General features: G+C 40.5%; 1 protein-coding gene across 2 annotated transcripts in view; it reads left to right on the forward strand.

Moving 5' to 3' along the window:
• The window catches only part of fam49a (family with sequence similarity 49 member A), a 46,475-nt gene extending 32,313 nt beyond the window's left edge, over nucleotides 1-14,162 (forward strand). For both annotated transcript variants that reach the window (XM_078274197.1, XM_078274196.1), the window contains 10 exons: nucleotides 2,893-2,972; nucleotides 5,307-5,428; nucleotides 6,225-6,330; nucleotides 6,496-6,632; nucleotides 6,794-6,871; nucleotides 8,233-8,349; nucleotides 9,067-9,146; nucleotides 9,395-9,521; nucleotides 9,864-9,934; nucleotides 11,086-14,162. In XM_078274197.1, the coding sequence (XP_078130323.1) occupies nucleotides 2,903-2,972; nucleotides 5,307-5,428; nucleotides 6,225-6,330; nucleotides 6,496-6,632; nucleotides 6,794-6,871; nucleotides 8,233-8,349; nucleotides 9,067-9,146; nucleotides 9,395-9,521; nucleotides 9,864-9,934; nucleotides 11,086-11,149 (972 nt within the window). In that variant the 5' untranslated portion in view covers nucleotides 2,893-2,902 and the 3' untranslated portion in view covers nucleotides 11,150-14,162. The remainder of the gene's footprint in view (nucleotides 1-2,892; nucleotides 2,973-5,306; nucleotides 5,429-6,224; nucleotides 6,331-6,495; nucleotides 6,633-6,793; nucleotides 6,872-8,232; nucleotides 8,350-9,066; nucleotides 9,147-9,394; nucleotides 9,522-9,863; nucleotides 9,935-11,085) is intronic.
• Nucleotides 14,163-14,447: the final 285 nt, after the last annotated feature.

Genomic DNA, 14,447 nt, shown 5'->3' on the forward strand with positions numbered 1-14,447 from the left:
TTGTGGTGCTGTGTAGGAAATTATACATTAATGATTTCCAACAGTGTAACAGTATGTGCATACTTTTCCTTAAGGCATCTCTTAAAAGCTTGAATAGGATGGTTTTTTTTTTCCTACTCTTTGCTTTGAATGAAAAGGCATGTCAAATCAAGAGCTGTATTGGTTGTCACTGGATCTTTTTAATTGTCACATGGTGTGAGGAAACCCTCCCTTTTTGATGTTGCTGAGAAGTATTTTGGAAACTTGCCTGTGATAGAACTGGTTTGTTTTAGCGGTGAAGTGATACCTGAGGGTAGCAGAAGCAGAGTTTGGCTGCGGATAAAGGCAGGGGAGTCTGCTGAGGAACTTAGCTGCGGGTCAGAGTCGATCTAGATAATGAATGCTGTAGACTACTGCAGCACATGCACCGACACGATATCACGCCAACTTGAATCCCCGGTAGCGAAATGTAACGTGAAGCAGCACTGCCCCCTTCTGGTACAACCTCGTGTTTAAACCCCAGATTCAATCACGACTGCATGGAATTCATCATCAGACGGAGACCTTATAAGAGTTCTAATTTCTCCGGAATCAAATCTGTCATTGTAGATGAGGAGTGCAACAAGAGGAATGAATGCCACGATTAGAAATAGTCGACAGCTTGCTGGAGGCTGTGTGGAGAAATGCAGTGTGATTATCATGTGCACGCTGCAGCACAGAGTCTCTTCTGTTGTCGCCTCACACTTTGGCTTGTTAAGTCCAAGAGAGGTTGATCTCAGCGTGTGTAAAAAGAAACAACTGTGTGCCTTTTTAGTTTCTTCTCACAGTATGAATCTGCAACTTGATGTCCTTTTTAATAGACCGACTCTAAACGACAGATGTATGTAAAGACTAGGGCTGCACAATATATAGTTGTTGTTGTTTTTTTTATCGTCACTGCAGTATCAACTAGCGCAATAAACGCATCGCGAAAAGGCTGCCACATATCGCGAAAGACACAAGATTTGGTAGTTAGTTAGTTAAAAGAAAATATCAGTAGAAAACTGCACCTTAAAATGTAACCGCCAATCAATTTTTTTAGTGGTGCCAATTCAATGTTCAGTTGGGTCCATAAAAGAATGTTGGAAATGATTCCCTTTCATTTGTTTTAAATACAACAAGCAGTTTGTTGTATTTTAGCAGAACACTGAGAGCAGGGCGCCTGGGTAGCTCACCTGGTAGAGCAGGCGCCCATATATAGAGGTTTACTCCTCGACGCAGCGGCCGCAGGTTCGACTCTGCCCTGCGGCCCTTTGCTGCATGTCATTCCCCCCTCTCTTCCCTTTCATGTCTTCAGCTGTCCTATATAAATAAAGGCCTAAAACGCCCCAAAAAAAAAAAAAAAATAATACTTAGAGCAGCAGAACTGAATACACTTACTCTGTTTATCGCAAAGTAATATCGTTATTGCAATATTCAACAGCTTTAACGCGCATTTCCCTCATATTGTGCAGCCCTGTTAAAGACTTTAAGTCCGTTTTTAGAGTGCGTCTTTATTTAAATTTTTTTAAATGGCCATCAGAATACTTTTGTTTCCCACCCGACATGAACATAACAAAAATCATTTGAACCCAGTCGGGTTGTACTGTTCCCATTAGCATCCCCATGATGAGCTGTGGCGTTTTACTGCGACCATGGCCATATATTCTGCTGCTGTAAGTTAAGGCCTGCTGTGATTACAGAGTGTGTGACCACCCTCCATGGCGGAGGAGGTAGGCTTTTCCCCTGGAAATTGCTACCTACCTACTGCCTCTTGCGTCCAATAAACTCTTTTATAGAGTGTAACTGCCATTTAGGACTACATCCCTGTGTTTGGCCACGTTTAGAAAGGCCAGAGAGAGAGATGAGTTCAGAACCTCAGCAGTTTTGTCCACCACATTTTTGCTTTCTCAAACTCTTTACTGACCAGGAGACACACACACACACACATAAACACGCGCACAATGTGAAGGCGAAGTACTTTTTTGACTAAATTCTTGCAGTCTGTACGTGCATGCTTATAAATACACACAAAATGTTCTTTAATGTCTGTGAAATGTGGCAGTAGTGGCCTAGGGGTTGAAGAAGGGAGCCTGTGACCGGTAGGTCGCTGGTTGAATCCCCAGACCGACGGGATAAAATCTGGGTGGGGAAAGTGAAAGAGCAGCTGTCCCTCTCTCATTACCACCACTGAGGTGCCCTTGACCCCAACTGCTCCAGTGGAGCTGCTCTGCTGTGTTTTACACTCCGCTACATACAGGAAGTGTCTTTTTAAGAGGAGCTACAAATTTAAAAGAGGAGTTCATACAAATCTGACTGCTTGAATCTGTTGATGACAACCATGTGTAGCTATATATATTTGGCTTTGGATTCATTTTAAATTAACCCAACAAAAACACTCCTGGCATCGACCAAAAAAGGTCAGAAACGGCTGTAATTTGTTTTTCCATGTTGAATTAATTAATTAATTGCGTTGCCTTGCAATGATTCAGGTAGCCAATCTCAGGCTGCATGAAGCAAAAAAAAAACCTTGAAATACTAGTGAAGAATTTGGTGCCAGTCCAATGCGCTGGCTTGTGGTTTGCTTTGCTACAAATGTCTGCACGTAGGGTCAGAAACATACACACACACACACACACACACACACACACACACATCAAGATTAGCTCCAATAAACTGAGCTACAATAGCAACTGTTCAATTAGAAAATGTTATCAGTCGGAACAAATGGAAACAACCTGTGTTGGGTAGGAGTCCTACTTGGATAAATGTCTCTGTTTATATCAAGTACACAGTTAACTGCACATGTAATGTATCTTCTACAAACATATATATGTATTCATGTCTGTTTTTTTTTTTTATGTCTGTTTTTCACTACTGTATTCTGACCATCAGGTTTGCTGGAATGGGTAACCTGCTAAAAGTCCTAACAAGGGATATAGAGAACTATCCACACTTTTTCCTGGACTTTGAAAGTAAGTCTGGCGGAGGAGTGGAACAAGGGGAGAAAAGGTGGATGGAGAAAGAGAGGGGGGGGGAGTTGTAGCCAGCTCAGCCGTTTCCTTTCTGTCAGAAGGTCTCTGCTCCGAATCACCGAGCCCCGACCGAGTCTGCTCATGCTCCTCTCTTCCTTTCCTTTTTTTCTTTCACTCGGTCATGACCTCCTGCTCTTTCAGCTTCGATCTGCCATTTCTCACGTCTTTGGTCAAATAACTTCTTGATGACTTCTTAATAACACACTTTTTCTTCCTTCCTTCCTTCCTTCCTCTTTCTTTCTTTCTTCTTTCTCTCTTGCAGAAACCAAATGGGGAATCTGTTAAAAGTGCTCACTTGCACAGAGCTTGAACAGGGGCCAAACTTTTTCCTTGATTTTGAAAGTGAGCACAGCTTATATCTGTCTCCCCCCCCCCCCCCATATCCATATCCCTAATTAATTTCTCCTTTAAGCTCTCTGGTCAGGGTTCAGCCTATTCAACTGTTGAATTTTCAACCTTCCTCCTTTGTAATGCATATATTATAATTCATGATTGATTTCAGTCTGCTTCTGAAATCCATTCAATCCATGCCAAGTTGAAGAAGAATGGAGCTGACCCTTGACCTTTTTTTTTTTTCTGTCTGCTTTTACTAACTTATCTGCATGCATGCCCCCGTATGTGCACTTATAGTGAGACACATTTCATTCATGCGTATATGTGACATAATGTAATCACTAACACAATATTATCAGGTCCATTTTTATACTGTATTAAACCGTGTTTTGCCTCGTTTCTCTTCCTGCGTAGTCCTGTTATCTGTAGTCACCCTTTTCATTATACAATCAGTGTTGGCGCTTCCTCATGTTTGCATAAAAGTAGACAAATTAGTTCATTCTAAAACAACGATAATAAATCTGCTTTGGCTTTTTTTTTTTTTTTTAAAAACCTCCTACAGAAAAAAACACAAAAAGCCTCCACAGTTGCATTTCAGCCAACCTCAGGCTTTGTTTATTCAGCAAAGAGGAAATGACAGGAGTGGAGGGGTTTTAAAATGCACAACAGAGCCCAGACCGAGTTTTGATGTCACCGACGCTCTATATTTATATTTAGAGCTGTTCTTCTTTCTGTGGGCATGATAGCTAAAGCGTGTTACTTAAGAATCTGTACTTTCCTGCAGAAACCCTGTGATTGTATTTTTAGACCTTACATGGACTCCCACAATATTAAAATATGTCCTGAATACTGAAGCAAACCAAGCTAATGAGAGAGATATATATATATATACACACACAGGAAATTAAAACAAAACCGCCTGCTTGTCTGTAGGTTGCAGGCATGGCAGAGTGCAGTAGAATTCAGTTTATTTCAATTATAGACTTCCTATATTCAGACACAATGAAGTCAATCTATTTTTTTTTTATTTTTTTTGCCGTAAAAATGCCATGAGAATTGTGATCCAGACTTTAATTTTTTTTTGCACGTCTCATTAACCAGGTTCTACTGTAGCTCCCATGTCTGTCCAAGAGCTTGCTTTAGAATGCTTTGGATCAGACTGCCCTGTAAACATTTCACTGTAGTAGAACACCTAACGGGTTTCAGCACATACTGTGTACCTCCATGCTAGTTCTTTTACAGTCAAAACTCCAGATATGGCTGCCTTGAAATGCACTCCGAAATCCAGATTTCTTTTGTTTCATTTTTTTGCTGTCAACAGAGAAGCGTGACTTCTTTGAGCGTGAGGCAGGATGCAGTAAATGCACCCGGCTCCAGTGTAGTAGATCCATTATGGATACTTGATTATCAATCTGGTGGGGAGCCATTCGGTCTACAGTTGAGTGCTTTCACTCTTTCATGGACAACTCCAGTCTTATGAGTGTAGTAAGTAAACGCATGTTTGGAGTTTGTATTTCAAATTAAAGGCATCAGTCATACTGACTGTGTGTGGACTCGTGTATAGTCTGTATGTGCTAAAAGCTGAAAGTGTTTACTGAAGTGAAATAGCGCTTTTAGCTTTGACACCGTTCATTGTGCTGATTGCTTTTGTACTCCTCATCACAATGAACAAACTTGTGAGTTGCTTTTTAGAGACAAAACCACTCAGCACACATGCCCATCTTCCCCCAGAGTGTTCCATTAGGATTAAAAACACTGTTATTTTTACTAAAGCCCTTTCACATCAAGTTACCGTTTCTCCTAACATTACAAAACGGTCGCAAATTGACTCTTGATGTGAAAAGGCAAGAATGATCAGCTTTGAAATGTGTTTGTATTGTATTGACTGCTACAGTAACTCAGCTAACTGTGTGTGTGTGTGTGTGTGTGTGTGTGTGTTAGATGCCCAGCCGACAGAAGGAGAGCGTGAGGTGTGGAACCAGGTGAACTCAGTCCTCCAGGACTCTGAGAACATCCTGACTGGCCTGCAGGCGTACAAAGGAGCAGGCCAGGAGATCAGAGATGTAGGGAACGAACACACGCGCACACACACACACACAAAACTAACTACTTCAACCCACAGACAGTATATAAAGATAGACGATTGCGTCTCCACTTCCTCCCACTGTCATTTTGAAACCAGGGTCTGCGCAGTAGTGATCGCTAGCGATGGTCAAAATGAAGCTTCGCGAACCACTCTTTATTTTCTGAGCTCACTAGATGGGCTCTCTGTTCAAAGAAAAAGGTTAAAGGAATGGCAATTCAGTGTGTTTTCAACCCTTTGTTGAACAGAGAGCGCCATCTAGTGAGCTCAAAAAATAAAGACAGTGGTTGGCGAAGTCTCATTTGACCATCACTAGTGATCGGGCGGTGCTATTTTTTTAGTTTGGTCCATGTCCCATCCGCTGACATAGGGTGTGGGGTTTATGAGCTATACTGCAGTCAGCCACTGGGGGGGGGGGGCGGAGGCAGGGGCAGCAATCTATACGTTTTGGCTTCACTTATACAGTCTATGCATCAACCCCACACAAGAAAGACTTTACATGTCTTGTCCTACGTGAATAATATAAGAAAAGTGTTCTGTTCTTTCTCGTCAACAACACCCGGGACCATACAACACACACGTGAAATGTGATGAAAGGCTGAATTGACATTAAGTTTTGCTGAAACACAGAACAGACTAGTTCAATCTTCTCCACAGCATACAGTATTTGCGGTGCCCCTGGTGCATGATGTCTGTGATCACGACGGCCCTAATGGACTATTTATTAATCATGGAGTTTTTCTGATGTTTTGTGCTGTTTTTTTTCTCCCTTCCAGGCCATTCAAAACCCCAGTGACTTCACGCTGCAGGAGCGAGCCTGGAACTCAGTCTGCCCGCTGGTCATCAAACTCAAGAAGTTCTACAGTTTCTCTCTCAGACTAGGTATGGTTACAGTGTAGAACAAAATGTCCTTATCTTCTCTCATCTTTCGTCTTGTAATCTCATCTCTGTGTGTGTGTGTGTGTGTGTGTGTGTGTGTGTGTGTGTGTGTGTGTGTGTGTGTGTGTGTGTGTGTGTGTGTGTGTGTGTGTGTGTGTGTGTGTGTAGAGGAGGCTCTGCAGAACTTGTTGGAGTGCCTGACCTGTGCGCCCTTCACGCCCACTCAGCACCTGGAGAGAGAGCAGGCGCTGGCCAAACAGTTTGCTGAGATCCTCCACTTCACTCTGCGCTTCGATGAGCTCAAGGTCTGCTGGAAACACTGTGCTTCAGTCACTCTTCCCTCATTACTCCATTCAGTGCCACACCCTTACACTTTATTTATTTTTTATTTTTTTTACTGTTTATTAAGTGGTGCTAAATGTGTTTTTGTCCGAGCTCTGACAGTTTTCTTTGTGTGTCCCTTCAGATGAGAATTCCTGCAATCCAGAATGACTTCAGCTACTACAGAAGAACCATCAGTCGGAACCGGATAAACAACATGAATGTGAGTTGTCCAGAAGCTGTTATCTATTTAGATCTACCTTAGCTGGCACTAGGCTGACAGCCATTTTTATTCTGGGGGTTTTCAAATCCACATACAAGAGGAAACCATCTTAAGGGATCGTTGATCGTAGATTTTGCGGCGCGTCCCACACCGTCCCCACCGTTTCTTTGCCGTCTGCCTAGCGTTGTCAGCTACTCTGGCTTGAAAGCGCTTTGTTTTCTACTTTCTCGGGTTTCGGCACACATCATTGCAAGTCGGTTTGTCTTCTTTATACAACCGTAGAATGGAGCACTAGTATATTTCTCTTTCTGAGGCCGTGTTGCACTGGCTGCCTTCTTATTTATGTTCTCTACTGACGCCTAAAGCTGTCGGTAGCTGCACCCTTCGGTCACACGGACACACGTACGTCATTCCTCGAACCCGTACTGTGTTTGGTGAAAGTGCTTTTAAAGTTGTTGCTCCGTCACCTTGGTGTGAGCTACAAAGTCACCTTAATCCAGATTATTTTATTAGCATGGAAGATTTTTTACAGGGTTCATACGTTTTGAAGAAAACTGGAAAAGTTATGGAATTTGAAAACTGCAAATTCCAGGCCTGGAAAGGTTATGGAAACATAAAAAGACCCAGAAAGTTTTGGAAAAGTCATGGAATTTAGTTTTAACACAGCGTAATAATACGTGATTAATACATGTATTTCACGTCGTCCTAACCTCAACGTTCTGTTCGGGGCACGATCTTACGAATCCCACTATGAACCACATACATTGTCATTCATTTTATCGTTAAACCTCTAAGGGGAAAACCTTAACACAGATTTGTATTCTTATTGTATAATGTCGACTGACATTTTCAGGAAAACATAGTCATGGAAAAGATGCGTATGAACCCTGTTTTTAAAAATAGGATAAAGGATTTGCTGACCACTGAATGCACATGTCCTGTTACAGACTTCTGATATTCTTAGTGTTTATTAATGTCACTTTTCTGTTTCGTATTAAGTCTGTTGTTTGCTGTTTGTTGCTGTATGTTGAAACTTTGATGCTGCTGCCTTGGCCATGACTCCCTTGTAAAAGAGATTCTGGATCTCAATGGGAGTATTTCCTGGTTTAAAAAAAGGTTAAATAAAAAAATTCCATTGATTATTGCATAATTAAGTGTTTGGCATGCCTGGCACTGTATCCATGGTATTGCTGCTTTTTTAATCATAAATCGCAACCTGGTTATTACTACTCTGTACAATACAATAAATATGAGGGAGATGCTGGTGCATTGGAAAATCAAAAAAAAAAAAACCTGGGACAGAATGAAGCCTCCCACCTGACCCTCCTGTTTGTCTGTGTTGATCGTTTGCGCGCCTACAGTTGGACATTGAGAAGGAAGTCAACAACGAGATGGCCAACAGGATGTCTCTGTTCTACGCCGAAGCCACACCCATGCTGAAGACACTGAGCAACGCGACCACAAACTTTGTGACAGAGGTGAGAGGGCTGACGCTGAGCGAGAGCAACGAACTCGCCCCACAGTCGCCGTTTTCTAACTCAGCAAATCTCATCTCCCACTTAAAGGAAACATATTTTGAAGCAACTCACCTTTTCAGTGCTTGTGCGCATACATTTGGCTATCTGGAGTGCCTTCCAAAACCACAAAACGGTGAAATAAGACCAGTCAGTTGTTTGTGGACTGCTTAGATCAGAACACACGGGATTCAACAAGCCATTCAGATTGTGTCACATGCAGGCTCAGTAGAATAATCATCATCATATCATTTGAGTATCTCCACCCACCCGCTTGAGTCGAGAACTACCTTTGCAAAGGTGCGCCATATTTTTCTCGCAAGCCAATGTAAGCAGACTGGGTTTTACGGGGGGGGGCTTAAATAGACAGGCCCTAAAACGGAGCGTTTCAGACATACACGTATATTCAGACACGCCCAGTATGAGAAAACAATGCATGTTGGGTTTTTTTTAACATTAGAGCAGGTATTCTAGTAGAATCCCAGAATACAAGTATGAACCTGAAAATGAGCATGATATGTCTCGTTTAATAATTGAAGAGAAACCAACATTTGTTGCATCCGTTGCCGTCATGCTGTGGCTCTAACACAGCTCTTACAGTAGTGCTGCTCTCTGAATACTTGGATGACAAAGTCCAACTATACAAATGTTCAAATGCTGAACACCTGATCTAACTTGTAGAACAAGACTCTTCCGCTGGAGAACACGACAGACTGTCTGAGCACCATGGCCAGCGTCTGTAAAGTCATGCTGGAGACACCGTGAGTCATGATGCTTGCACACACACACACACACACACACACACACGGAAACCTTGATTGGTTAAAAGCATTCAGGTCACAGTCATTCACTCAGTCTCATGGCGCACATGGATTCGTCCAATTGCACACTAACAAATCATATTCCCAAAGTGTCAATACTGATTATTTAAAGTTCAGGCAGTTTCTTCTTACTAAAGACAAATGGTTCTCATTTCTCTCTCTCTCTCTCTCTCTCCCCGTGTGTTTAGGGAATATTCGAGTCGTTTCAGCAGCGAGGACACGCTCTTGTTTTGCATGAGGGTCATGGTCGGAGTCATCATTCTTTATGACCACGTCCACCCCAACGGCGCCTTCAACAAGTCCTCCAAGATAGACGTAAGACACACACACACACACACTTTATATCTTTACACGATCTAAAGATATCATTTGCAGTGCTTTCTCCTAAAAACAATGTTCAGACTAATACAAAAAGAATCCCTCTCCGTCTGGTCACTAATGACTAGCAGTGTGTGGTGGTGTCTGTATCTGCAGAGGCCCTCTGCCTGTGTTTCCTCTTTTCTTTTTTCTTTGGCGAGTGCGGGACGTTTCTGGGCGGTAACAGAGAGTCTAACTGACACAAAAAACCGATCGCAGGGGCTCTGTCTACAAAAAGTAAAGCTCTTATGTAACAGCATGGATCTGTTTGGTGATGCAGCTCTGTTGGTGTCTCCTCAGATGAAAGGCTGCATAAAGGTTCTCAAGGACCAGCCGGCAGACAACGTGGAAGGCCTCCTGAATGCCCTCAAGTAGGTTCACTTTGCATTGTATGGGGGGGTTGTATTTCTGTGTCAGTTTGTCACTGTTTGACTTTCATTAAAGATCAGATACTGATATTGACAGTACAGATACTGGCCAGCAGTCCCATCCACTAGTCTGAAAAACACATTATAGTCCTTCTGCCCAGGGAAGTTATGGAAAGCTGTGTATTTCAGTCAATGTATTTTCTAATGTATTCCACTAATGTGTTCCATGTGTATCAGTTTGACAAGATAGTTCTGAGGAAAAAACGTATACCAATATTTTCTTTTTTTACCGTATTACTGTGTCAAAAAAATGTAGACATTATCACAACCTTTTGGCCACTGGCAGCTTCAATAGAATTACAAAAGCCTAGTTCCCCTTTACGAATTTTTGGGGGTAAACTCCGAGTCGCAGATGCACTGATCAAAAGATCGATCAATGTGCATATGTCCATTATGGATTACTGCTTTTATATTCAGACAAGAAGGAATAAACTACTTTTATAGAAAGAAAAAGGCTTTGACTGCGGTTCACTTTTTGCTGCTTCCAACGTTACATGATTGCTGGATATACCAAGCACAGTAAAATAACTGATCTCTTCACTACTTTCATTGAATTTTTAGTTTTATTCAATTTTATAGCATTTGAAGACATTTTTTTTATAAAAGAACGTTGAAAAAAGTGACAAAAATGTCAGGAAAAAAATGACAAAAACGGCAAAAGGCGCAGAAAGAATCGGGAAATGTGACAAAAAAAACTTGGATAAAAGGGACAAAAACGTTGAAAAAACTGTTCTATTCTAATTTAAAATTTTGGCCCAGAATTCTTTTTTTTTTTTTTAACTGTTGATCATCTGTCCATCGTCGTATAAAGCCCGCCCTGACAATTTGATTGGTCCGAACAGCTCTGGTTCGAGCATAGTTGCTCCACAACGGATCAAGTCCAGACCAAACTTCCCGACCTCAAATGTTGTGGGGGGGCTAAGTTCAGCTGGCATCCAGACTATACATCACACTGACTAGACTTCAAATTGACTTCCTGTAGCATGTGCACAGGGCTCTAATGTAGTGCAAGAAGAGATTAGGGCAGTCTGATCTTGTTCTTTTCATTGTGCAGAGTCCCACTAACACACACCGTAATGTTTGTATCGCCTCAGATTCACCACAAAACACCTGAACGACGAGTCCACTCCGAAGAACATCCGGACGATGCTCCAGTAATGTTTGTTCTGTGTTTTTTATATATATATATATATATATATATATATATATATATATATATATATATATATATATAAAGAGGATCAATGCTCTGACCTCAAATAAGATGTAAATGTTTACATTATTTAAAAAGACTCGATGTTAATACTTGTGTGTTATGGCATAGTCATTCCCTCCAAGCTATTGCAGAACATGTACCTTCTACTTTGCAAAAAAAACAAAAAACAATACGAAAGCATCACACATCACATACTGTTAACCGCTGTCAAAGCGCCAGTGATGATACCTTTCAGCCTTATAGAACTGAGCGTTGCTAGCAGCACTCTGGAAAAAAAAATCTCCTTCGACCAATCTTCTCAATCCTTTATTCGACAATGGAATGAGTTTAGTGTACAGCGTTTTTTTCACCTTGGTTTTCTGAAGCAAAATAAATCTTTTTTTTTTTTTTTTGAAAGTGAACATTTGAAATTGCTTCTCATTTCTATCACGATGACAGTTTGTGTCAACATGTATTGAAACAAGTGAAGTTGTTTCTGTCTTTTGAGCTCCAGAAGAATGAGATGTAATGACCGAAATCAGTTCATGTTCACATGGACGCGCGTGTGTGTTGCCGTGAATGGCTGAATATTAGAGCAGATAAGGGATCGATTGGTTTGACGTACGTGTCGCTGAAAAGCGTTTTGAGTGTTTTCAGGTTGTTGTTTTTTTGTTCAAACTCCAATCTTGTGCAACTGTTGAAATAAATCCACTGTGAACACAAAAAACTCACTCCGCACATCCAGTAAGATCCAGTATGTCGAGGTGTGCTTTCGTGTCGAGGTTTGAAAAAAGGGGCTGCGATGATAACGAAACACGGAAATCAAATCAACCAACCAAATGTTGTATTTAATTATGTGGCAAATGCTCCGAGTGATGTTCCGCCATGTTTTAAGTGACTTTGTGGCTTTTTGTATTAAACAGAAAAAAATGCATTTCTCTAAAAGAGAGGCCAAAAAAAAACTTCCATTCTGAATAAATGACTTGTGCTTCTTAACTGAAAAATAGTTCTTAAAAAGAAAGCTTTTGTTTGATCTCTTCCCTGATTGGTTAAAGCAGTGTTACTCATTGCACAGCTCGCCTAGCTTTAATTTGTGGCTCGCATGCAGTCAATACAGATATTTCATAAAAACATTCAAAACAAGCAGGGTCTGCTCTATTACAAATACATTTTTTTTTTTTTTTTAAACAAATACCCAAAACAGTGGCATTACAAGATGGAAATATAGTCTAAAAAAGATATTTAATCTTGCTCTGCCCTTCCGTCCCTTGCCAGTTTGAGAGGACTTTCCAGCTCTTAACACCGAATGTGCTCTTGGATGGTTAGATACATGATGGGCTAATGTAGAAACAAATGGCATATTGTATGTTTAGGGATGACAGATTGATAAGCGGACATGGTATTTCTGACTGGATGTACAGTAACTTTTGATACTTGGCTGTTCAAGTGGCTCTCCTGTTGACTTTGTCCTATCAGTGTAGCGCTCATGAAAGATATAGTGAAGACCACTGAGTTGAAGGATTATTAGGTAACACTTTACTTGAAGGGATCTACATAAGAGTGACATGACACTGTCATGACACATGAACCCTAACCCTAACTTGTCATGATAAAAACCGATTGACAATGACCGAAGCGTTATGTCATAAACGTTGACTTGTTTATAATGTTTATGACGCGTTCATGACGGTGTCATGTCACTCTTATGTAGATCCCTTCAAGTAAAGTGTAACCGATTATTATAATTCACCTGGTATCCTTGGAGGGGGGAGACCGGTGGGATCAGGTTCATCTTTCTTTCTTTCTTTCTTTGATATTGTTCGACGTGTTTAAAACCATATTTGAGTTTTTCTACACCTCAAACTACACCCAGGACCATTCAAAGCCGGAGAATTGACAGATTGAAATAATGTACACTCCAAAAAAATGTGCCTTAAAAATTGGACTGCTGAAGGGAAAAGTTGATGACCTTTCAAAATTGCCAATTCGCGTTTTGTAGAGTACGATCATTGTCACTGGTCAAAGCCAATATGGGAATCTATTGTATATTACTGCTCTCCTGGTTCACTCCATTCATATCACAACATGGGTATTCCTGTTCATTTCCTCAGTAATCAGCTGAGCAGCAGCAGCTCCCAACATACTCCAACTAACCTGCTCACCAGATGGGACAATCCCATGACCCATCATCCGTGACTGTTGCTTTCAGTGTAATGACGGTTCATTGTTGCTGTTGTCTCTGAAGTGTGTATGAAGGAATCAACTAATAAACACATAGATCTGTTGTGAAGGCGCTTTTTTTTTTGGGTAAAACCTTTTTTTTTTTTTTTTTTAAACTTCCACTTTTCCAGAGAATAACTGTGCAGATTTCAATTTTACCATCTAACATGCTTTAGATCATAGAACATGGAACTGTCTGTGGCTTATCACAACGTCGCCTTAAAGACTTGCACGAGCTGAAAAATCTTAGTATTTAACCTGTAAAGATTATTTAGATTTTAATTTGATTTCATCCATGAGCTATATATATATATATATGATCCATACACACTCCCGCCCTTTGACTAACACGGTAACATTTAGTTAATTAACATTAAATTAACGTCAGGTTTTCACCGTTCATTTAGGTCCGTTTATTTTTTTTTGATTCTCCTGTATTTAGTAATATATACGTGTGTGTGTGTGTGTGTGTGCGTGCGTGTACGTGTACGTATGATACTGATATTTCATATCCGACTGTTAAAAAGAAATGATCATGATGGATGTACACAAAGCTTTCCCTCTTTGCTACTGTGTGTTGAATGTGAGATGATGTTTTGAATACTGAGACAGAATCAGTGCGTTTGTCTTAAACTGACAGTTATTGTTTAATATTTTTGGATATTTTTCAGACTCACTGTTTATATACGTTGCTTTGGCTTTGTATTGAATGGGAATGTGTGGATTGGATAATAAAGGTGGTACATTTCTTATTCAGACTGTTTCCTTTGCTTTTCTTATTTGCAATATGTGAGACATATGGAAGCAAATAAGAGACGTACGTATTTGAATTTTAACAGACACTGAAAATGCTATAACGCAAATTATTTCAACTTGACTGATGTTTGATTTGAATTTTTTTCTATTTGAATTTTTAGATCTGAATTTGACCAATGGAATTTGAGCAACCTGAATTTTTTGTTTTTATTCTGAAACTTTTTTTTAAATTATTTTTGGATCTGAATTTAATTCTGCTTTTGAAATTGCATATTAAGACAGTTC

The sequence above is a fragment of the Sander vitreus genome, chromosome 18 (genome assembly GCF_031162955.1).
Source record: "Sander vitreus isolate 19-12246 chromosome 18, sanVit1, whole genome shotgun sequence".
NCBI lineage: Eukaryota > Metazoa > Chordata > Actinopteri > Perciformes > Percidae > Sander > Sander vitreus.